The 23,799-nt window shown below is 50.5% G+C and overlaps 1 protein-coding gene across 1 annotated transcript in view; it reads right to left on the bottom strand.

Moving 5' to 3' along the window:
* Nucleotides 1-23,799, bottom strand: part of BLTP2 (bridge-like lipid transfer protein family member 2) — a 39,920-nt gene that overhangs the window by 5,775 nt on the left and 10,346 nt on the right. The window contains exons 10-31 of the mRNA XM_066636068.1: nucleotides 23,307-23,374; nucleotides 23,064-23,212; nucleotides 21,112-21,227; nucleotides 20,745-20,908; nucleotides 18,710-18,977; nucleotides 17,435-17,640; nucleotides 15,688-16,789; nucleotides 11,656-11,847; nucleotides 11,326-11,528; nucleotides 11,009-11,127; nucleotides 10,320-10,540; nucleotides 9,915-10,105; nucleotides 7,466-7,565; nucleotides 7,175-7,377; nucleotides 6,276-6,570; nucleotides 5,356-5,513; nucleotides 4,402-4,608; nucleotides 3,710-3,809; nucleotides 3,335-3,517; nucleotides 2,718-2,839; nucleotides 1,788-1,943; nucleotides 1,532-1,653 (exon numbers count right to left, since the gene is read on the bottom strand). Coding sequence (XP_066492165.1) covers nucleotides 1,532-1,653; nucleotides 1,788-1,943; nucleotides 2,718-2,839; nucleotides 3,335-3,517; nucleotides 3,710-3,809; nucleotides 4,402-4,608; nucleotides 5,356-5,513; nucleotides 6,276-6,570; nucleotides 7,175-7,377; nucleotides 7,466-7,565; nucleotides 9,915-10,105; nucleotides 10,320-10,540; nucleotides 11,009-11,127; nucleotides 11,326-11,528; nucleotides 11,656-11,847; nucleotides 15,688-16,789; nucleotides 17,435-17,640; nucleotides 18,710-18,977; nucleotides 20,745-20,908; nucleotides 21,112-21,227; nucleotides 23,064-23,212; nucleotides 23,307-23,374 — 4,645 coding nt within the window. The remainder of the gene's footprint in view (nucleotides 1-1,531; nucleotides 1,654-1,787; nucleotides 1,944-2,717; nucleotides 2,840-3,334; nucleotides 3,518-3,709; nucleotides 3,810-4,401; nucleotides 4,609-5,355; nucleotides 5,514-6,275; nucleotides 6,571-7,174; nucleotides 7,378-7,465; nucleotides 7,566-9,914; nucleotides 10,106-10,319; nucleotides 10,541-11,008; nucleotides 11,128-11,325; nucleotides 11,529-11,655; nucleotides 11,848-15,687; nucleotides 16,790-17,434; nucleotides 17,641-18,709; nucleotides 18,978-20,744; nucleotides 20,909-21,111; nucleotides 21,228-23,063; nucleotides 23,213-23,306; nucleotides 23,375-23,799) is intronic.

The raw sequence follows: 23,799 nt of genomic DNA, 5'->3' as shown, positions 1-23,799 counted from the left end.
GGATCCCAAGACCCCTTGATGCCTGAATCTGCTCCTCCCACTTCCTGAATTGGAAAAAGGTGGTCAAAGAGAAAGAGTGGAGGAGAGGAGAGTGGAGTGCTGGTGAGAGACAATCTAGCCCAAATGCTCGCCTCTCCTCCACAATTCCCCATTTTCCAATTCAGGAAGCAGAGACATTCAGGAAGAGGAGGAGCAATGGAGTTGAGTGGGTGGATGGAGGTAGGTACTCCATGCCAATCTGCTGCCCAAGGCAACAACTTCAGTGAGTCTCATGAATGGGCCATCCCTGCTCATCACAAGTTGTGGCAATGGCACTGATAAATAGACCTGGCAATAACTATTACCCAAAACGGAGTCCCCATACCAAAAGGCAGAATATTTCTGAATACCAAGTGCTTGGGGGGAGGGGGAACAGGGGAAATTTGTGGGCTTTCCACCGTTAGAAACAAGACGTTGAACTTGACCGGATCCAGCAGGGCTCTTCTTAAGAGGCTCCATCACAGTCCCAAATGGTCCAAGTCACCTCTTGCTTCCCCCTGTCCTGGCTTTCCATGCCTTCCCCTCTCCAATACGTGACAGAACACTGGCCCCCAACATCAACCTACTAAGGCTATGAACTCCTTTGGAGACCTTCCTCTAGGCACCCTCATCATCCCAAATGTGATAGGTGGTGTTAAAGTTGAACCTTCTTGGGTTGAAACAAGCCCCCTCTGGAATGTGCTTCCCAGAGAGGATCGCTTGGATGTTCCAGGGCTGTTAAAATGGGGGCCGATCTCCAAGCTACCCCTTGTGCTTGAGACTGACTCCTGAAACACCCACTGGATGCTTCCTTGCTCACTTCCTTCAAACCTCTTTTTAAAACCCTCCATTTCCAGGAAGGCACAACACCTTAGTCCCCACTCCCAATCGCACCTAAGCTCAAGTACACGTAACTGAAAATTGCATGTTTTGCTTCTGCCGCCCTTCCCATTGCCTCACTCAATACTGGGGCAGTATCTATATCAGGGCTCTCGACACTCCAGGGCACAGACCAGATACAGCACCCTGTCTAATCCCTCTCCCCGCATTAACAGCGCTTGCTGTTCCATGGAGAAGCCTCCTATTCCCACCAGCAGTCTCCCCTTTGGCCTGCCGCTTCCAGGTTCTGTCGCCCCAGCAACCACTGCGCCCAGATTTCTGGGGAGATGAGGCTGCCGGGGCACAGTTTGGGGGAGATCAGTAGCAGGGAACAGAGGCTCCCCCATGGAACAATAAGCACCATTCACGTCAGGATGCAATGCCCAGTGCACGGAGGTCTCCAGTTTGGAGAACACTGATCTATAGGAAATGCTGTGTATATGGCTAGCACTTTATAAATAAATAAAAACAGGTTTTATTCTCCTTGCGGTGCTTTTATGCTTTTCATGTTTTTTTTAAATGCCTCTGACTCAGTCACTTCTTTTAGGAGTTCGGTTTTTTGGTGGACCTGTGAGCTGCCCTGGAAGCAGCAAAGCGGAACGGTGGCAAATAAATTTGAGCCTAATCAAGTCACCTGATGAGGATGTTCAGCTCCTCACTTTCTTGCTGCAGTTCAGACTTTTCCCGGCTCAGCTGCTGTTGCAGCTTCTGGTTATGCTCCAGGAGACCTTCGTTCCGGCCATCGTCCTGCAGGGACTGCAGAGGGAGAGGAAGACGTCATGGCATGGAGATCTCCAGGCCTATCAGAAGTTAAGCCCCTCCTCCGGCTCCAAAGGTACAGAGAAGGCACAGCATAAGGCCTGACTGTGGAGGATAGACAAGGGAGTCACCTTCATGACCGAGTACATCTGCTTCTCCAGGTGACGGATCTGGGCCACGTGCTGGCGGACAGTCTCCTGGAGATGCAAGATGCTGCTGCGCTGCTCCTCGGGGTTGCTGGAAATCTCCAGCTGGAAGCGGACACGTTGCTTTTTCTCACTGTGCTCCTATGGGGGAGGGGAGAAAAGGAAGGATTGGTTTTAAAGGGTCACACAGCTGTTACCCAACAACCCCCTCAATGGCTTCAGCATGTGTTGGCCACTAGAGAGCCAGGTTGGGAGTTTTGACTTAAACCGGCAAGATCCAGGTTCTAATCCCTGCTCAGTCATGAAGCTTCCAAGGTGACCGTGGGCCAGTCACTATCTCTCAGCCTCACCTACCTCACAGGGTTGTTGTAAGCACAAAAGGAACTATGTATACTAGCCTGGGCTCCTTGGAGGGAGGGTGGTATAAAAATGAGAAAAATAATGTCAAATGCTGAGGGATGATCTTTGTAATCTATTGCAGACTGAGTTGCCCTCTCCCTGCAGAGGTGGCAACCATAGGACTCACCTGCCTAGTCTGGATGCAGGGTATGAGTCAAGAGACCTGGGAAAGGGAGCAATTCAGAACTCGGCCAAGAATGAAAAAAAACCAAGAGGGGGCGGGCAGTTCAAGCACAGAGGTTGGGTGCAAAAGGCTGCAGAGACTCTTGTGATTGGCAAGATCAAGGTGGAGCCTGGATAGCTACTTTAGCAGGGCTGGGGCACTAGCAGAGATGCCTGCCTCTGTACTCACTGTCACTACTTGCATGATTTAAATATATGCTGACTTACAGACAGAATACAGCACCTTCACAACAAGAAAACTAACTCTGTAAAAACTGCTTTGGAATTCCCCACACATCAAGCCTGCCACTCATTTCACTGCCCCACCCCCATCCCCCCAGTCCCACAGAACACCTTGCGCTTCGGCTCAACATGCAACAGGAGGTTGTTGACGATGTCAAGGATCATGGCGTACTGCGCAGGGTTGGTGGAGATCTCCAGGTCGTGGTGGATGAGAGTGAAGGTGTCCACAGCCCCTGGGGGAAAGTAAAGGATGTATGTAACTTGGGCTGGACAGAAAAGGAAGCATCGGAACATGGCTTGCATTTGTGAATCAGCTGCTGTGCAGATACAGCACAGGTGAAACTTCCACGTTGAGCACAATGTTTTTTAATGCAGCCAGTTCACAAGTTCAGCTGGACAGGCCTCTCCAGCCCCAGCCCCAACCCCAAGTGTTCAGAAACTGAGAAAGGAGCAATCAGTCATCCATCTTAATTTGTTGCGCAGGTGGGAAAAAAGGGGGGGCCTAGTCTGGCAACATTCTGTAAAGTAAGCATAACTGAGCACTAAAGCAAGAGAACAGATAGAGGGCAAGAAGCTAGAATGCTCAAAGTACATCCCTGCCTCACCTCTCTCCTCTACACCACACGAGCCGGGTGCTGCCCTTGTGCTTCAGCTCAAGAAGGCAACCTCCTCCCAGCCTGCCAAGCGAGTGCTGAGCAGCTCCTCTTCCTCCTGCCCCCATTACGCACCTTCCTGCTTCTTGAGAAGGTCCTCCTTTTCCGGGTTGGTAGGCAGCTCAGGGGGCTTGATCTGTGTGGCCAGCTCCGGGTCGATGTCATGGCTGTAGCTAATGTAGTACATGCGGCAGCTGCACCGCGAGATGATCCGCTGCACCTGCTGAGTTGGCTGGACCTCGTGCGGCTGATTCCAGTCTGGAGGAACACAGGCAGAGGGTCAGCGGCAAACACTGTGCAACTAACACACCACCCAGTCCGGAGGCGCAGTCTGCCAGTGGGATGGCAGAAGGAGCTGAGAAGCCCAAGCCTAACTGGCAATCGGCTTGCCTGACATTCACTCCTTACCCCCCCACATCAAAGCGGATGGGCGGTTTTTGGCACACTGACCTGTAGTGGTGCTGACCATTCCACCCACAGCTTGCCCACTCTCCATCAGCTCCTGAACAGAATCCAGGCTCCGCTGCCGATGCTCCTCAATATTTTTGACCTGGTGATAGAAGCAGAAAGTAGGGAGCATGGCAGTAACTCTTGGGAGAAAGTGACAGCAGAGTGGAGGCCAAAGACAGCTGTGCCAGGCCCCGCAGTGGGCCCACACATGGCATCTTGCCCTGAAGAGCAATGGTGCTTCCAGGTTTTCTTTAGAGCCAGTCTAGAACGGCTACAAACAAGCTCCAGGCTAGTCCTTATCACTGAAACTCTCTCTTCTCCGCTTCACTCCCAACCTGAGCAGTCTGTGCCTACAAATCAAAGCTCTGCACCAAGGAAACCAGATTTCTGGGGGTTAGTAGTGGGGGATGTGCCTTACTTGAGAACTTCCTAGATGTGCCTGACGGCCACTGCTGAAAACGGAAAGGTGGATTAACAGAACTTTGGCCTGATCCAGCAGGCCATATGACAGTTATGAACCTTATTAGTGCCCCCTGGTTCCTAGGCTAGCCTGGGAAGGGCTTTATGCCCTACTTGTCAACTCCTTTTCAGCTAGAGGGGTCTAGCTGGCTGCTGTCGGAGACACAACACTGGGCGAGGCAGGCCCTGATATCTGATCAAGCAAGGCCTTCCCCTGAAGCTCTTGTGCTTACCTCCAACCAGAGCTGCATCTCCTCATGCTCTGAGGGACTGCTCTCGGTGGTGGCAAAGTATTGCATCCCGTCCAGCAGGCACGTCCAAGATGTCTTCTGCTTGAGTGTGTCGCCATACCAGGCTGGGTGGTGCTGGCACTGGAGCAGCTGAGCCTTGGCAGCTGAGACAATCACGCAGCCCTCTGTCTCCGCTCCACGGAGTACCATCTGGCCGGGGGGGGGGGGGTGGAGGAGAAGAAGCAAAAAGAAGCAAAAGCCTTATGGCAAAGAGTCCTGCAGAGTTATGCTTCATTTTTCCTCAAAGTCTGAAGACTTAAGGGACCATCTAAGATGGAATCTATTGCCAAGCATGCACTGCATAAACTCATGGACACCCTTCCTTTGTCCAACAGTTTATCATTTTTTTTACAAATGTAGGGCAATTGCTGTGAGTGGAGATTCCCTCCCTTTTTCTTTTTACATTTAATATAATTTCGTCTGGTTTGATCTGCAGTCTAATTAACGCAATTCAAAATTCCAGAGAGGGCAGCCAGAGAGGTTGGTCTATTGTAGCAAAAATAAAGTGCACAGCAACACTTAAGAGGAAAGAGATTTATTGCAGCATGAGTTAGTCCTTAAGGTTGGTTTTTAATTGACAAGACAAATAAAGAACAAGAATTTCAATATTCATTAGGCTATGACGTGCTTTGGGGGAGGGTGTTAGAATTCTGGATGGCTACTGCTTGAAGCTCTGTGCTGAGCAAAATAGCCTGGGGTGGAGGCAATTGTTACTTCTCTCTCAACAGGGGCAACCCCATGCAGAGGGAGGAAGGAAAGAAGAGTCCTGCCACCCATCTTTCACCCCCAATTACTCTACTAAAAAGCAAGCAGGGGAATGACAGTGAGCAGCCCTGAGCCAGGGGGTGGTGGTAGTGACATCACTGAAGCCGAGGATGTGTGCCTGGGGGTGAGTACCTGGCAATTGACAAGCTCGATAAGGCAGTTGCGGTTGTAGATGTCATCGGTCTGGCAGGCAGCAATGCCACACAGCTGCTCGCTCACCCCTGATTCCTCCTCTGTGAAGACCACAAACTTATCTGTCTCCTCGATTAGCTTCTGCAGCATGTAGGCACCTGGGAACAATGGAAGCAGTGGGTAGGACAGAGGATTGGCAGAGGCTGGCGGGCTGCAGGAGAGCTCAGTTTCACAGAGAGTGGGAGACCCGATCTTTACTACACAGACAGGCCAATTTGTATTCATGAAAAAAAAAATTCTCTTTTCTAAAGGAGCAAAATCTACAAGGAAACAGCTTGTGAAATTCCTGTATCTTCACACATTGTCTTGATTAGCACCCAGTTTCAGGAGTGAACATATGAAGCTGCTTTCTCCCAAACCTCGAGCTGAAATCCTATGCACACATAACTGGGAGTAAGTTTCACTAAACTCAATGAAGTAGATACACTTCTGAGTGTATCTCACACGCAGAATTGAAACCTGGGACCTTCTGCATGCAAAGCAGACATTGGGCAAATGTATCCCCATAAGACTCCTTTCCTTTCTCTGTTTTTATATGAGCATTTTATCTTCCAAGCTTGTCCCACCCCCATCTATTTTGTGTGTACATGCACACGTGCTCATGTTCACTCTTGACACCTTTCCAATCTCTCATATATCTTCTATGCACTGTGCATGCACAATTTTGCCCCTGAATAATACAATGCCAATGGCACAGGATCATTACCTTAAAGAGAGCAAGAGCCCCACCAAGAAGAGTCCCTTTACCAGATATACCCATTGCTGGGGCAGCCTCCTCCCACTGTCCCAAAGCCCTCAGTAGTCCAGAATTGCTGGCCTTTTGCTGTCCCCATGGGAGGGCAGACCTCATCCCTACTCACCTCCCGAGGGGCTTCGCTCTGTCCGCCCGCTGCTGGCTGGCACAATGACCCGCAGTGGTGGCTGGTAGCTGGGGGGTGGACCCCGCTTGAGCTTCTTGGCTGGCAGCTGGGTGTCAATCTTGAGCCCTTTCAGCGCCTCGGTAGACAGGTTGCGCTTCAGTACGGCTGCTTTCTTATAGCCATCATAGAGGCCAAAGGCAATGTCCCGGTTGGTGGTGGTCCAGGATGCTCGCAAATCCACCAGGTGCAGCTGGTGCGTGTGAAAGACGTCATCCCCATCGCGCATAGACAGCTCCTACAATAGGAAGGGAGGCTGGGCTGATCAGGCACCATGCCAAGCATAAACCAGAATGGAGAGTGTAAAGTGCTGGACAACCTGGCACCAAAACAGCCATTACAACCTCTCCTCTTAAACAGCACTGGAGGTTGGGAAGCCACATCCTTTCTGGTCCCCAGCAGGACAGTGTCTCGGCCCTTCCATACAAGATGGAGACAAAGTCCCTGCACAGTCTAGCACTCCGATTGTCACTTGTTCACTGCAAGTCCTGCACAGGGCTTGGAGAGGACAAAGCAACTGAAAAATAAGAGGGAGCAGTGACATACCCAGGGTATGGCAAGCCAGGACATGAGCCCTGAGTGCCATTTGAAGCCCTGGGCGCAACTACTCCTGTGACTGCGAGTGCGATCCTGTCGTTTCCCGAGTTTGTCTCCCCACCACCACTGACTAACACATCAATGTGTCTTTTTTGTGGGAAGTTGGGTGTGAGGTGGACCACATTTGCTTCACTTATTGAAGAGGTTGAAGAGATACGCCTTGAGGCATTACTCTTTGGGAAAGGTTGTATTGTCCTAGCTTAGATATTGCAGTGCACGTATGGGAGTTTGGAGGGGGGTATTACCTCCTCAGCAGTACGGACACTGTGGCGCTGGTAGGTGAGGGATGAGAGGCTCAGCAGGTGGGTCTTCTTCACCTGGGAGTCAAGGTGGTGGTTTGCATTCTCGTCGCAGGTGGAGGCCATGAGGTGCACAGTGACCAGGCTCAAGTCGCTCACCATTTGCGTGATGTTCCACTCGGAGATGAGGCGCCGCATCACTGTGCCAGCTGTGGGCAAAGCACTTTTAGAGGCAGCCCCATAAGAGATGCTATGGCAGGCTGCCCTGTGGCCAGTCTCCCCAGCCCATCCACTCACCCTGGGGGATGAGCCGTTGAGTGCCACGAGTGAAGATGTGCCCTTGTGCGCATTGCAGTTGGATGCCACGCTGCTGGGCAAAGGAGGCCCAATAATGCACCTGGGGTAAAGCAAATACAGCACATGAAATGGCCAGCTGTTCTTATCTGTAGCCCACCACACTCCCTAGAACTAATGACACAACCATGTATCCTGATACATGCAACTAATGCAACAAATTACTCTGATTAAAGAATGAGAGGTGGTGGAAGAGGCAACAGTCATTATTTGACAAAATAATGGCAGCTGAAATTGTACTTTGGAAACGGAACTTCTTTTATTCCCATCTTTCCAGTGAAAATACAACCAAGTCGAGCCTTGGCAGAGACTGCAGCTGCAATGCATGTGGAATAACAACCAACTCAGAACTGAAGCTGCAGCAATTCATGCTGAAAAGAAGAGGAGGCTTGTTCTTTCTTAACATAAAGCTGTGGTTTGAAGCTTGTCGCAATAACTAGCATGCAGACCGGGAAGGGGAGAGAATTCCACAAAGTCTCATTATGTACATAATTGTGGGGTGCTATGGCACTAAGAACTTCAAATATAAAGCAACATTTAATACATCTTTTAAAAGGCCGGTATAAATGCAAGACTCTGCACTGTGAGCAGTTCAACACAGTCTCCTCAAAAGGACACAGACCCCATAAAAATGTATCTGGAACTTTCTATGAAGGGTGAACACACACACCCCCTGTAGCCCACAAGCCAATTCGCTGCTCGTTCGTCAGACTCAATGACAGCCAGCCATTAGACAGGAAACAGATTACAAAAAAATAAGCATTTTCATTTTTTTTTAACCCTACAATACTTTGGAGCTCTGTTACAGCAAGAAGCTGAATAAAAACATGTGAAAGAATTTAGATGCAACACCTGAAGCCTCCTGGGGAGTGGACACTGTCCATCTTTGTTCTCTCCCTTCTCCTGCCCCCCAGATCTGCAGGCCACCTAGTTGTCCCACAGAGACCAAAATTTCTGGTGGCTGTCTGGTCCTTTTTGCCAGGGTGGATGGAGATAGGTCGGGAGTGAAAATACTTTTAAGATACAAGATTTTTTTTACATATGATGGAAACATACGATTGGGCAGGAGGTCTGGTCTAGAGGGTAGAGCCTCCATTTGCCTGAAGATAACATCCACAAGGTCGCCAGTTCGAGGCCACCGGCACCGTGCGACCTTGAAGCAGCTGACAAGCTGAACCCAAGCGATTCCATCTGCTCTGAGCGTGGGAGGATGGAGGCCAGAATGTGAAACCAGATCAGAGTGAAACACCTGAATGTTGTGGTTCTTGAAAGAAAGAACCTTCTTTCAATTGTAAAAATCCCTATGGGGATTTAAATAAGCCTGCCTTTGTAAACCGCCTTGAATAAAGTCTTGAATAAAGACCAAGAAAGGCGGTATATAAATACCTGTATTATTAATTATTATTATTATTATTATTAAATACCTTCTGGCTAAACACAGAAGCTTTAGTTTGGGGGAAAACTACACACACCACAACTTGAAACTTTGTGTCGTTGATACCTTTGTTATGGCATTTTGCATAGCATACAAAGGGAGCTTACCATCCAGCGATATCAACACAAGGGAGGTTATCAGAGAAGGGGAACGATGGGGTAAATAGGGGAAGCATGTGTGTTTCTTTCAGTTACGCTGACTTAAACTTAGTAACAGTAATGAAGGCTAGCAGATAGGTTGGGAGACCATCCCTATCTGTTACTTACCTCAACTACCTTCAGGCTAGGACATAATGGGATGAGAGGGCCCTCCAACACCCACCCAAATTCAGAGACTAACCCTTTCTGGTACCCCAGGGGCTAGGCTCCCAACAGCTCAGAGCCCTCCTGGTTACTGTTGGTGAGATAAACCATGCCGTTGGGCTGCATGAAGGCTGGATGCTGATTAGTGCCTTTCGTACATGGCTAATATTGGGACACTGCTGGGAGTGATATCATGATGGCAAGATGTGGGCGGCAAGAGCGTTGGCAGGGACTCTGTGGGAGTGGCCGCTGCCACAGCCTGTTCTGCTTTTATTGTGCTTCTGATGTTGTTGCTGGGAAGGATTAGACTGCAGCTAATTACAAGCTCTGGTGTCGCGCTCTGCCACACACTCTAAGCAAAGCACCAATTATCTTAGCCAAACCACAAGACTGCCCTTTCCCAAATAGAACACAACATCTCTGACACTTGACAGTTTAACCAGGGCTACTGAAAGCTGGCTCAAATAAGGTGGCGGTACATTCGATCCTGGAAACTATTCATGGTTGGTGTAGCTTCAATAGGAAGGGAGTTCTGCAAAAGAGTAGCAGCCTCCAAGAACTTCTCTCTACAATACCTTACTGGTCAACCTTTGGACATATCTTGGCAGAAGCAGTGATGGAGCAGAGAGCAGGGTGCTTGCAGGAAGAGACTCACCTGGAGCTTGGGAAAGAGGGCTGTGAAGGAGAGCTGCCGGTAATGCTGCCCCAGCTTCTTTTTAATGGGCTTCATGTTGCCAAAGAGCTGCCCGCGGCAGATGGGACGAGTGACGCTGGTCCAGGTGGCCCAGAAGTTCTGCATCCAGCGCAGGGTGCTGCTGTAGAGCAGGATGCGGGGTTGGCACTGTTCTACAGGACACAGAACAGGCAGGCATTAAAGCAGAACTCACCCAAGTATCTTAACGAGCAAAGTCTAGTTGCCAAGAGCCTTCCAATCAAGCTGTCCATCTTCCTCCAACACCAAAAGAGGGATGTTGCCGAGTCAGACGGCACCGTGTGCCCATTGCCACAGTAGGGAGAAGAGGAGAGTCGCGTTGCACATCTATGACCCAGCGGCACTCACCCCCGCTTGGCCGCGTCAGATCCATGCGGATGGAGAGGTTGAGGTTTTCAGAGCGGAAGGCCCGGTAGGAATCATGTTGTTGGCCCACAGGCACCTCAGGCAGAAAATCCGGCGAGCGCAGGACCACGCTGTGGTGGTCATGGGGGTTCCCGTGGCACAGCCACGTCAGATCTAGCGTCATGCACAGTTGGGGCAGGTGGAGAAAGCAGCAGTCATCGTATCTGCCAGCAACAGAAAAGTCCCAGAAGCCGTGGTTATTTCATTGGTGCCCCCCCCCCCATGGACTAGGGCAAGGGGACTTGCCGTTTTTCATGTTTAGAAGTCCTTCAGACTTCTGGGGCTGCCAAGACCCAAGACTCTAGTGGGGCTCTTCAGCTGAACCCCTTGACCCACCCATCTCTTCTTCCCATCCCTTTCCATCTACTACATTCCCAAGTTTTTCCTGCCTACCTGCAAGGGTTGCCAGTACCCTTGTCTAAGCCAGCAAGTTCTCCCATTTTACTGCACATGTGCACACAAGAGGAATGGTATACCAGGACCCAGGCGCCAGAAGCTGCCATGGGCTTAGATATAGGGACCAGGAGGAAGCCCCCACTCCACCTCCACCCCTCACAATAGCTCAGCGGTGTGCTTGCTCACTGCAGGATCAAGCCAATGCGAGTCTATTCTCCCACCATCTGGCTGCTCACTTGGATGCTGTGCGGACGTTGATGTCCAAATCTCCCTTGAAGACAAACTGGCCGGGTCGCCAGTGGAATGAAAGGTGGCTCCATTCCCAGTGCATGTTCTCTGTGGTGTTGTAAGGATCCTGCAGAACAAGAGTCAGGATCAGGCCAAAAAGCCCATTTAGTCCAGCCTTCTGTTTCCCCACAGGAGCTAACTAGCTGCTTCTGGGAAGCCCACAAGCAAGAGCTAAAGGCATTCAGCTGCACATTGAGAGAAGATGGAACAGGGCCCAGGGCCAGCCCTGATGCAATTACCTGACTGGTCTTCACCCTTACTTTACCTCAGTGGCCACCTGGTGGAGGTTGGCCTGCTCAATGTCCATGTGCCAGTCACCGTGGAGCAGGAGGCGGCTCTTGTCCCACCAGGGCAAGGGAGCACTGGGGTCCTCGGAGGGCTTAGTCAAGAGGTCAACGGCCTGCCCAATCAGTGTCCAGGCTGGGTCCCAGCACGGCCCCCACACAATGGTGTACTGGAAGACTTCAGCTACAACAGGAGGGGGACACGCACTTTGGTAAGACAGCCAAGAGCTTCCTCATGCCTTCACATGCCCCAGACAAGGTGACCGCTGCCCCGTCCTCAGCTTGTTCCCACACCCCACCCACTGACTTACAGTGAAAATTGTGGTAGAACTTCAAGGGTGGCATGTTCCTCTCCACAGACACGTCCCCCCACGGGGCCCCGAGTTTCAGAACCTGCCGCCGGCGAGAGCAGGGCTGGCCCCGTTGCTCAGCACCAGCTAGCTGGCCCGACAGTCTCCAGTCCCGGATCTCAAACAAGTAGCGGGGGTAATCTCGGATCCGCACTGTGGAGGAACGCGGGGAGAATGAGAGACCCTCCGAAGGAAGGGAAAATAAAAGGTAGGGGGACAAAGCAGAATCGCTGTACTTTCTGGACCTAGAAGGAGCAGCATTTGCTGGCTTCTAATGCCGGAAGCTGCCTTCCAATGAATCAAGTCCTTAGCTGTCTATTGACTGATCGATGCCACTCTGGGATCTCCTACAGGATTTTAGTCCCACCTGGAGATACTGCCAGGGAGTGAACCAGGGACTTTCTGCATGCAAAAGCAGGCAGCTCCACCACTAAATTACAACCTATTAGCACATTCCACAAGAATTTAAAGATCAAATTTTGAGCCTTCGCTATTTGGAAGAAAAATGCTTCAATGTAATGAGCGCCCAAAGTCCACTAAAGCCTCTGAGCCAAACCTGCCTTCCTGCCTATTGCTTTCCAGTTTCTAGATCTGCTGGAGGATACACCCCACCTTGAGGAATCGTTTCTTTACTTTGACTGGCTACACTTCGACTGCTGAGCACCCAGGATGTGTGGGATGGTTTCAAACTAGTTTAACACGGGACGCAACTAATTCCAGGTCACCAAGGCAACTAAAGTTTGTTCCTGGCGCTGAAGGAATGGTTACAAGGTTGCAGCCAAGGGGCACATTCGCTAGAAAGCCCCATGGCTACTGGAGCAGCTGGAAGGAAGTGCAGGAGGAGCAGGAGGGAGGGGAGAGTTATAGAGAGAGCTTCACACACACTCAAGGAGCAAATGTCACAGGGAACACACTCCTCCATTCCCCTTGGTTCTCAGGGGGCATGTCTCTCTCCCCCGTCCCCACCAGGAAAGGTGGATCAAGCTTGTTTTCCAGCACATGTTTACTTACGGTAGTAAGCCCACTTACTTCAATGGGACTTACCCAGGAGTAAGTGCGTAAAGGATTACAGCCTTAGTGCCCTGGATTTTTTGATGCAACTTCTTTATTTGGGTCAATTTGTGTTCTGGTCACGATAAGGAAACTGGATTTCTTGACGTGCTAAATGACTGTGGCTTAGATCAGCTAGTCACAGAGCCCACCAGAGGACAGGTGACTCTGGATTTAATTTTGTGCGGTATGCAGGACCTGGTTAGAGATGTAAACGTTACTGAGCCATTGGGGAACAGTGATCATGCTGCGATCCGTTTTGACGTGCACGTTGGGGGAAGAATACCAGGCAAATCTCTAACAAAAACCCTTGACTTCCGACGGGCGGACTTCCCTCAAATGAGGAGGCTGGTTAGAAGGAGGTTGAAAGGGAGGGTAAAAAGAGTCCAGTCTCTCCAGAGTGCATGGAGGCTGCTTAAAACAACAGTAATAGAGGCCCAGCAGAGGTGTATACCGCAAAGAAAGAAGGGTTCCACTAAATCCAGGAGAGTGCCCGCATGGCTAACCAGCCAAGTTAGAGAGGCTGTGAAGGGCAAGGAAGCTTCCTTCCGTAAATGGAAGTCTTGCCCTAATGAAGAGAATAAAAAGGAACATAAACTGTGGCAAAAGAAATGTAAGAAGGTGATAGGGGAGGCCAAGCGAGACTATGAGGAACGCATGGCCAGCAACATTAAGGGGAATAATAAAAGCTTCTTCAAATATGTTAGAAGCAGGAAACCCGCCAGAGAAGCGGTTGGCCCTCTGGATGGTGAGGGAGGGAAAGGGGAGATAAAAGGAGACTTAGAGATGGCAGAGAAATTAAATGAGTTCTTTGCATCTGTCTTCACGGCAGAAGACCTCGGGCAGATACCGCTGCCCGAACGGCCCCTCCTAACCGAGGAGTTAAGTCAGATAGAGGTTAAAAGAGAAGATGTTTCAGACCTCATTGATAAATTAAAGATCAATAAGTCACCGGGCCCTGATGGCATCCACCCAAGGGTTATTAAGGAATTGAAGAATGAAGTTGCAGATCTCTTGACTAAGGTATGCAACTTGTCCCTCAAAACGGCCACGGTGCCAGAAGATTGGAGGATAGCAAATGTCACGCCTATTTTTAAAAAGGGAAAGAGGGGGGACCCGGGAAACTATAGGCCGGTCAGCCTAACATCCATACCGGGTAAGATGGTGGAATGCCTCATCAAAGATAGGATCTCAAAACACATAGATGAACAGGCCTTGCTGAGGGAGAGTCAGCATGGCTTCTGTAAGGGTAAGTCTTGCCTCACAAACCTTATAGAATTCTTTGAAAAGGTCAACAGGCATGTGGATGCGGGAGAACCTGTGGACATTATATATCTGGACTTTCAGAAGGCGTTTGACACGGTCCCTCACCAAAGGCTACTGAAAAAACTCCACAGTCAGGGAATTAGAGGACAGGTCCTCTCGTGGATTGAGAACTGGTTGGAGGCCAGGAAGCAGAGAGTGGGTGTCAATGGGCAATTTTCACAGTGGAGAGAGGTGAAAAGCGGTGTGCCCCAAGGATCTGTCCTGGGACCGGTGCTTTTCAACCTCTTCATAAATGACCTGGAGACAGGGTTGAGCAGTGAAGTGGCTAAGTTTGCAGATGACACCAAACTTTTCCGAGTGGTAAAGATCAGAAGTGATTGTGAGGAGCTCCAGAAGGATCTCTCCAGACTGGCAGAATGGGCAGCAAAATGGCAGATGCGCTTCAATGTCAGTAAGTGTAAAGTCATGCACATTGGGGCAAAAAATCAAAACTTTAGATATAGGCTGATGGGTTCTGAGCTGTCTGTGACAGATCAGGAGAGAGATCTTGGGGTGGTGGTGGACAGGTCGATGAAAGTGTCGACCCAATGTGCGGCGGCAGTGAAGAAGGCCAATTCTATGCTTGGGATCATTAGGAAGGGTATTGAGAACAAAACGGTTAGTATTATAATGCCGTTGTACAAATCTATGGTAAGGCCACACCTGGAGTATTGTGTCCAGTTCTGGTCGCCGCATCTCAAAAAAGACATAGTGGAAATGGAAAAGGTGCAAAAGAGAGCGACTAAGATGATTACGGGGCTGGGGCACCTTCCTTATGAGGAAAGGCTACGGCGTTTGGGCCTCTTCAGCCTAGAAAAGAGACGCTTGAGGGGGGACATGATTGAGACATACAAAATTATGCAGGGAATGGACAGAGTGGATAGGGAGATGCTCTTTACACTCTCACATAATACCAGAACCAGGGGACATCCACTAAAATTGAGTGTTGGGCGGGTTAGGACAGACAAAAGAAAATATTTCTTTACTCAGCGCGTGGTCGGTCTGTGGAACTCCTTGCCACAGGATGTGGTGCTGGCGTCTAGCCTAGACGCCTTTAAAAGGGGATTGGACGAGTTTCTGGAGGAAAAATCCATTATGGGGTACAAGCCATGATGTGTATGCGCAACCTCCTGATTTTAGGAATGGGTTAAGTCAGAATGCCAGATGTAGGGGAGAGCACCAGGATGAGGTCTCTTGTTATCTGGTGTGCTCCCTGGGGCATTTGGTGGGCCGCTGTGAGATACAGGAAGCTGGACTAGATGGGCCTATGGCCTGATCCAGTGGGGCTGTTCTTATGTTCTTATGTTCTTATGTTTATTCCCTTTCGGATCAAAGCCTTTGGATCTTTTCACTGTCACGTTGACATTTGTCAAGATTTTTTTTGGCTAACATTAAAATATAAAATGCTGAAAGCTGGAAAAAATGGTGCCCGATTCCTTCACTTTGGGGCTGGCTCCTATATCCACAGTTGATTTGTTGAGCCCTGGTTTAACAGCCATCCCCTTCCAACAAAGAATCCTATTTATTTGAAAGCAAAGCTACGAATTCTGATTGATCCCCTCCCCCTTCATAGTTTCCAGCATTTCCTGGGGTGAACCTATTTCAGTCTGAAGTGTAAACATGCACCAAAGAACTCACCAAAGAAGGTCTTGACACTGCCTCGGACCATACGGCACCAGTGGGTGAGGAGCTCCAGGCCCTCGGGTGGGAAGGGGCTGGCGCTATCCAGCTCCCGGATCTGCTGGAGAACTTGCTCGGCATCGTGGAAGGACTCATCGGCCAGGGCCACCAGCTCCAGGTCACTCATGGTCCAAGTGAGCAAGGCCTTCCGCATGGGTGTGTTAGCATAGAGGCGGTGGGAACGCTGAATGTAGATTTCAATGTTCTTCTTCTCCAGGGAGGCATACAATTCCTCGATCTTGCGGGCAGGCAGCAGCTCGCCGTGCTGCTTGCGCAGGGCAGCCACCTTGGCGTCCAGCAGGTGTAGCCGCTTGGCACTTTCCTTGCTCTCGTCCTTCATCAGCTCATAATTGTCCCGCAGCTTCACCTCAAAGACATCATCCAGGAAGACCCAGGAGAAGTGCTGGACTTTGAGGAGCAGGTCCGGTGGCAATGCTGAGCTGCGGCCAGGACCACGGCCACCATAATGGAGGCCCTTCAGCCACTTTTGCACACCCAGGGCCTCGTCCAGGGTGGCTGAAAAGTCATACTGACAGGGGAATTCCACCGCCACGCTGGCGCAGGAAAGGGCCCAGACCCGGTTGCGCAGGGAGCTCAATGAGGGGAAAGGCCCCCGGTGCAGAATCATCTCCTCCAGCTCAGGCAGGGCCTGCACCTCTGTCTCCTTGAAGACAAAGATGCTGTTGCCGTCAAAGCCGGCTGCCAGCTCGGGGCAGTAGGCCTGTAGTGAGGAACTGTGCCGGTTCACCAGGAGCCGCTCAGCTGCCAGGCTCAGGTAGTGCACCTCTGAGACAAAGGCTGTCACCTTGAGGGAGCTGAGCTCCAGTGTCAGGCTTAGCAGCCTCTTGGGGGGAAAGTGCTCTGGGATGGCGGTCCCTTCTGTGTTAGGCAGACTCTCTGGCCCTGTATTTTGGGCTTCGGTTGGGGACACAGACGCAGGTGCTGGCAAAAGCATGTTTTGTAGCATTTCGTAACACTGCAAAGTGGCCAGGAAGTGCTGGTAAAGGTACATGTGGTCAGTAGGGCTCCACAACACATTCAGGTTTTCTCCACACTGCACCTAGTGGGAGGGACAGAACAAAACAGAGATCGCAACAAGCAGAAGTTCCATTGATCCCATCACCCTAAGGCAGGGGTGCTCAATAGGTGGATCGCAATCTACCGGTAGATCGCGAGGCAAAATGAGTAGATCACGGAGTGCCGACCCCCCCCTTTCAGGTGACAGTGGGAGGAAACGCCGGGAGTAAGGCCCATTGTACTCAATGGGGCTTACTCCCAGGTAAGTGTGGCTAGGATTGCAGCCTCACAGCCTAATCCAAGGCATGTCTAGTCAGGAGTAAGTCCTGTTATACTCAGTGTGGCTCAAGGTACACCAACATACATTGTACACATAAATGTTATATGTTATGATGGCGCGAACATTGTAAAAAAAACTCTGGTAGATCTCCGGGCCTTGCTGGGTTTCAAAGTAGCTCTTGAGCCAAAAAAGTGTGAGCACCCCTGCCCTAAGGTCTCACCGACCATCAATATAGGCCTCTTCCTTGCACAAACCATTGCCCATCTGATCTGTCATTCCACCACTTCCACTTACGGGGCAGCGAAGCAGCTGCGATGCCTCAGCATCCTCAATACCCCTACCCCTTTCCCCCTTCAAAAGGACAAGGGGGCATGAGAGATCAAGAGTGCCTAACTCCCTGGTGAGTACCTCCAATGAGCGGATGCTGCTGCGGTAGGTCAGGGAAAGCGTGGAGAGGTCGGCCACAGGGCTGCGGATGGCTGGGGCCTTGCAACACGGCTGCATCTTCTCTGTGATGCTCTTCACAAGAGCAAGTGCCATCCCCTGGATGCTGATAGTACAGCTCTCTGCACTGCCCAGCATAGTCAGAGTGTCCATCCTCACCTCCGTCGCCCCTGGTGAGAAAAAAGAAAGAACTTTCCACTCAAATGTCTGGCAAAACCACAGAGTAGACAGGCAGAGAGACAGAAGCACTTCTGAGCCAGAACATAAAAAGAATCCTAATGGATCAGGTAGTGGCATAGCTGGAGGGGGGACATAGCACCCAGTCTGGCAGGGAACGGCCAAGTGGCCCCTCCCTTTGGAGCCATTCCTGGCGGGGGAGCAAAATGGAGCCGTACAGCTCTGAAGGGAGGGATGCTTGCCTGCTCCCTGCCAGACTGGGTACACCGCCCTCCCTCCAGCTATGCCACTGGGATCAGGGCCAGAAATGTTTCACATCTAGCCCAGCATTCTGCTTCCTGTCACATTCCATCAGACACCTCTGGGAGCTTCTAAGCAGAGTAGGAAGATCTCCTTTATATTTGTCCCTAGCACCTGGTACTCAGACGTGCAGTTCCTCTGAGTATGGCGGTTCTAGATCTAACAATGGCTGTGACAGCTATGAAGAGGTCTAATCCTTTCAAAAAGCCTCCCTACACAAAGCTGGGTCATTCATGAGGCTGTCTGAAGCAGTCAGTCAGTCAGTCTCAGGCTGCAGATTGGCAAGGTGTGTCCACTTCAGCCTGCCCACTTACCTTTCCTGATCCCTGGGCTAGAAAAGGAAGAGAGAGACTGAGGGGAAGAGAGGATTATCTAGCCCACCACTATGCTTTCCTTCCCCCTTTTCTACTCCATCTTCCCTTTTCCAAACTGGGGTGGAGTTGGTACGTCCCCAGATAAGGGGAGGCGCCATTCGGTGCCTGGTGCAGGAATGTCTTGGGCTCTGCCCTGATCCCACATCTTATAACAACTGATCCCACAGCTGTAATTTCTACAATTATACACCATAATATCAGGCACTTCAAAACAGAGCAATCGACGGCAGAACATTTTTGAAGAAAAAAAGCGACGCACTTCTAGGTGAGGTCTAGCATGGTACCTTCCCAGCTCTCACCAATCAACTGAGAAGATGTTCCAGTGCTCCCCAGTGGCCTGGAGCCCAGATCTTCACTGGAGAAGCCCCCAGCCCACCTGCACACTCACCTGCCAAGGTAGACAAGGTGAACAGGTTCACATCCTCCACCTTCAGGTCGACCTTCCATAGGACACCAAGCTCCTCCCCCAAGGAGGGTGGCAGCTCCTCCAGGCATTCCTTGGTTTCGACATGCCTGGGCTGCAGCAGCAAGAGGACCCTGGAGAGGCATTCTGAGCAGGTGTCTGAAGACTCGACCTGCAGGCCGCGGAGGGTGCAGTCCAGGAAGAGAGTGTCTGCATGAGTGCTGGAGGTGCCCAGTGGCTGGTTATAGCTGCCCTGCAAAACAAGCAGGAACATTTCACTGAGGGAAGGCTTGAGAGCCACACAGAAGAAAATGGAGAACGGTCCCGTTCCCTGAGCTGTCACCCCCACTTCCCGGCAACAGGCAGTCAGGTGGTCCCAGGGAAATCTCAAAAAACCTGCAGTTCCCAAACTTACTGCTGCCACGGCATTCTTCCTCCACTGTATCACAGTACCACCATCACGTGAGAATCTAGTATGATTTTGGCTTGGCAACCCGGGAAGAGGACATGCAGTGCTCCTGAGCCGCAAATCTTAGCCATAAACAGACTGACTGAACACATCCTCTTCAACTTCCTGTCACTTCCTTAAAAACCTGTCACTCATGATCAGTTTCAGCTGATGGTTTACATAGCACTTCTAAGCTTCCAGGTGCACTGAAAATGGGATCTAGTTTATCCTTACAGCAGCCCAGACAACTGGATATTATTCATTTATAGATGAAGAGCCCAAGAGGGAAGCATCCTGCTCCAAAGCCTTTCAATGGGACCAGGAGCACAAACCTAGGTTCATTAGATCCACTGGACCACACTGGCTCTTTTTTTCCCCCTTTTGGCTCTCTCCAAATCACCTGGGATCCTAAAACAACTAGTGCAGACAGAAACTATTGTTGTTAATACACAGTGTTGACGGGCCCCATATGCCTGGTACCCCACCAAAGGGACATATCTGTGAGACTGGCTGTTCAGTTTGCAAGCAGAGAGGTGAGGAAAGTGCCGTAGCCATGGTTTGGCGCAATGAAAACCTAACATTTAAACACTAGATAACTTCACATCATGACTTTACTTCTTAGGTACTCCAACACCAATTCTTAAACCACAGTTTAAGCACTATGACAGCACTGGAGGACTAAACCTCCATTTTTTCCCTTTTCAGCCAAATCAGTGACTAAGAGCACAATCCTACTTCTGTGGTATGTTCCCTGCGCCTCAGAGTGTCACAAAAATGTCGTAAGGCACTTCTGCGACGACTCAGGAGCCAGGAGGCTGCCTCCAGCACTGTTGTGCCAGAGGGAAGGGAAGGTCATGCCCGATGTGTTGGGTCAGGGAGGGGGTCTAGGGAGGGCAGATCAGAGGCATTCCCGGTGGGGGGAGGGTGAGCCCGTGGGCAGGCTGGGGCCAGGATCTGGCTCTTAGGCTGGATCCTAATCCCACTCCTGAGTGACCCGGTACAGCTCTGGGCTGCTCGGATCTGCGCCACCTCTTTAGGTGGCGCAGATCTGAGTAGCCCCATTGGGGCTGCTGTGGCATTACCCAGGGTAAGGGGAATGCATTCCCCTTGCCCTGGGCTGAGCCACAGGCAGCCCCAACCCCTTTCTGGATACTGAGCAGGCCAGTCGGTCTCCCCATTCCAATGCAGGTTAGGATTGGGCTGTTAGTCTTTAAAAGTCTCAGCAGTCTAAACCTCTTAAGACAACCCTTAACAGACTAGTGGTTTGAATGCAATGCTCAAGTTCACCACTGTCCTCTCCTAAATGGTGGTTCTTCCTTGCCACCCATCTTCCTTTCTCAGGAAGGGAAGAGGGGAACCCCAGGACATGGGAGCAGAAGAAGAAGCAGAAGCAGCTGGGTAAGGGGAGGGATGATATTTCGTGTGCTGTCTAAGGTGCAGGGAATTCTTGTACTGGCTCTACTGGGCAGGAATACAGAGGAGGGTCTGCCACCCAGCTAACAATGTAGCCCTACTGCTCACAGAAATTAGCTCAGTTGTACCCCTCCTACCCAAGCCCCTTCCTTGACTCACTTGCAGATTGAAGGAATCAAGAATGAGGGCCTCTCCCCAGACATGCATGTTGGGAGGGTGCGGGGCCCGCTGGATATGTGAGTCAGCACCCACACGCCAGCAAAGGTGGTCAACCGCCAGCACAGCTCGCTGGTGCACACTCTGAGGACGCAGGTGCTGGTAATCTGAGGAGCAAGTAGAGAGAGAAAGGCTCAGTCTGAAGCACGCAGAGGGAATCTGTCCAGACCACCGTTAGAGAACCTTCCAGAGATGCCTCCTCCACTCTCTGGGAAGGAAACCATGGAGAAACGGCAGGGATCATTCAGTGCAAGTTAGCCTCTGCAGTGAGCATCTGCTGCAGCCACTGCAGAGGAGGTCCAGGCCTTACCTATGGAAACAGAGTTGAAGCCCAAGGCAAATGGTGGTGTGTTGCCCAGTTGTACAGAGATGTTGACGTTGGACACTGAGGCACTGAGGATGATGGTAGCCAGGATCTGGGGCATCCTGAGTGGAACAGGGGCAGAAAGCAGTGGTGTCACTAGGGTTAGCATCACCTGAGGCAGGAGGCTAGCGTGTCACCCTCATGATGGACCTCCTTCCAAGCAGTGGTTGGGGCAATGCGGGCGTTGCAATGCACCACAGCCACACCATTCTGGTTTTTTGGCTATAACTTTTGATAGAATCGAGATATTGCAACATGGCTTGTTCCATTGCATTCTGCATGATACATCAAATGATATATAACAGGAGGGTATTATTTTAAAATACCAGGATTTAAAAAATTTTGGCCAGCAGTGGTGTCAACCCACCCCCTCGTGTAGGTCACCTGGTGTGACTTGCATCTCCCTAGCGATGTCACTGGCAGAAAGGGGAGAAAAAGCCCAGATTATTGCCATAGGTGGCAAAACCCTCTTCTGAGACTCCTGGAGATCTTCCATTCTTAAGAGCTAGTTTTCAAGACTGACAAACTGATTTGTTGGGCACCAATGTTACTGGGAGGGTTGGCCCGTCTGATTAAACACTGGATACTCAACATCTGCCTCCCCTTACCATAGAAAGTACAGAGTGACAAGGACAGAGTGATAGGCTCAGTTTAGGCTTGCACATACAAGGGCTAAGAGAGTCCTGGAGTGAGGATTCCAAGAGGACTGGAAGATCCACTTAGAGCGAACTTTTACACACCCCTGAAGGTATTGGTGGATCAGCATGGCCAGTGGAGTTGCACGTGTCTCCTCAACGAGTTTTGAATTAAAAATTAGTAACAACTCCCTGGTTCAATTGTCTTACACTGACATTTTTTAAAGACATTAGAAAAAAGTGACATAATGAATGCTGAAACACAGTATTATGAATGATTATGGAAGACTGGGGCTGCCAAGGCTGCACCCAGATGTACACAAGTCAGCCTGTGACTCTGCACTCGCCCCTTTTTTGGCCAGACATACGACCTTGCAAACTGATCTAAGCACTGGATCAACCAGTTCTTCCTGTTTCCAGCAGACACTGGCCATGCAGAGTGCTGACAGGCTGAGCCCTTTCAACAGCCTCCTTCCTTCCTCTAACCAGTGAAGTTATATCAAGATTATGAAAGGAGCCAGCTTTTGTTTTGATATGTTTTTAAAGGCATTGAATATTTAACCAGATAAACATGCTGGGCATCTGGAAATAGATATTTTAAGTGAAATCCTGTCTGAAGCTCAGAAGGGAGCGAACATTTATGCTGAATTTGGAGCCTGATATTGTGTCCGTAGAGGCGGAGGCTGGGGCAGAATGGGTGGGACACATAGCTCATTCCATAGAAAATTCCCACACTGACTCCTTTAGGGTGGTACCGGTGTGTGCACCCTCAAATGAAGAAGATTAGGGTGTGCTGGATTTCCATACCTGGTTAGTGTCAGGAAGTCCTGCAAGTATTTGTACTGCCATTTGAAAATTCAGCTTAATGTCTACTTTAATGTGTCTGAAGATGATGATTTTTTTTAAAAAAATCTGTTTGGAACCAGCAGAATTGTCTTTATACTTCTTTGCAGGGCAGTATATTTTCATTGGCTAGTTCAAGTCCTTTCCTGCCCAACTAAGGTTCCCCCATTACTGATGCCACAAGTGCCATTCTTCCCCCCCCCCCACCACCACTTCAGTAGCAGATGTTGATCCAAAACATCTGATCAGATGCAGAAAAGGAAGGAGAACGTCAAGCGGCATTTTCTGAGCCCTGGTCTAACTTGGCTCCCAGAACTACTGACACTAAACCCCAAGGTCAGCAGGCCGTTGAAGCAACAGTGTTAAAATCCCACTAAGCAGGCCCACTGACGTTCAGGGGAGCACTAGCAGAAAACTTGCCTCCTGGCACTGCTCCTCACAGGGGTCGGGAGCTCTGTCTTCTCTTGTGCCGACGCCAGCATTTCCAGCCAGGGTGAGAACTCCTGGAGGCGGTAGTGAATGATGCAAGTGTTGAGCATCACAGCCACTGAGATATCGATGGCCATGACCTGTGGGGCAGCAAGACTGCTGTGAGACAAGGGGGGGGGGAAATACAAAGCGCACCGACACAAAACAAAGCCACCTCCTTTAGCTGCCACTCACTTGCAAGCTGGCCTTCAGCAAGGTGAGGCACACAATCCGCTGGCGGCTTTGGGAGAGCAGGAGCCCATCTGTGGGGAGCAGAAAGAACCAGGGCTTAAGGAGGTGGGGGGGGGAGAGGGAAGGACGCTCCTTGGCTTTCCTTTCATGGTTGATGGTCCAAGAGCAATGCAACTATGCTCCTTGGGAAACAGCCATCACAAACTCTCAGCTCCCACCAAACCCTGTGAAATTCTCTCCAACAACCCACCACACGAACTCTTGTGATACTGAATATAAGGGATCAAGGCAAGACTAGCTCCAAAGAAGCAGCTGGATAAGTTGAGAGCAAGAGCAGGGCCTTTCTGCTGCAGACCCCCGAGGTTACATGTTTGCTTTAAAAGTGTCAAGATGTTTGAATTGGGTTGTTTGCTTGTTTTATTTTGTTACAAGCTTTCTGCAGACCGTCTTGCAAAATCAACTTTCGGCAAGGAGAGCTGTTGCCAACCAGGTTCGA

This window comes from Tiliqua scincoides, chromosome 8 (assembly GCF_035046505.1).
Source record: "Tiliqua scincoides isolate rTilSci1 chromosome 8, rTilSci1.hap2, whole genome shotgun sequence".
Classification (NCBI taxonomy): Eukaryota; Metazoa; Chordata; class Lepidosauria; order Squamata; family Scincidae; genus Tiliqua; species Tiliqua scincoides.
The sequence above is the reverse complement of the archived record's forward strand: the minus strand, read 5'-3'. Positions and strand labels throughout refer to the sequence as shown.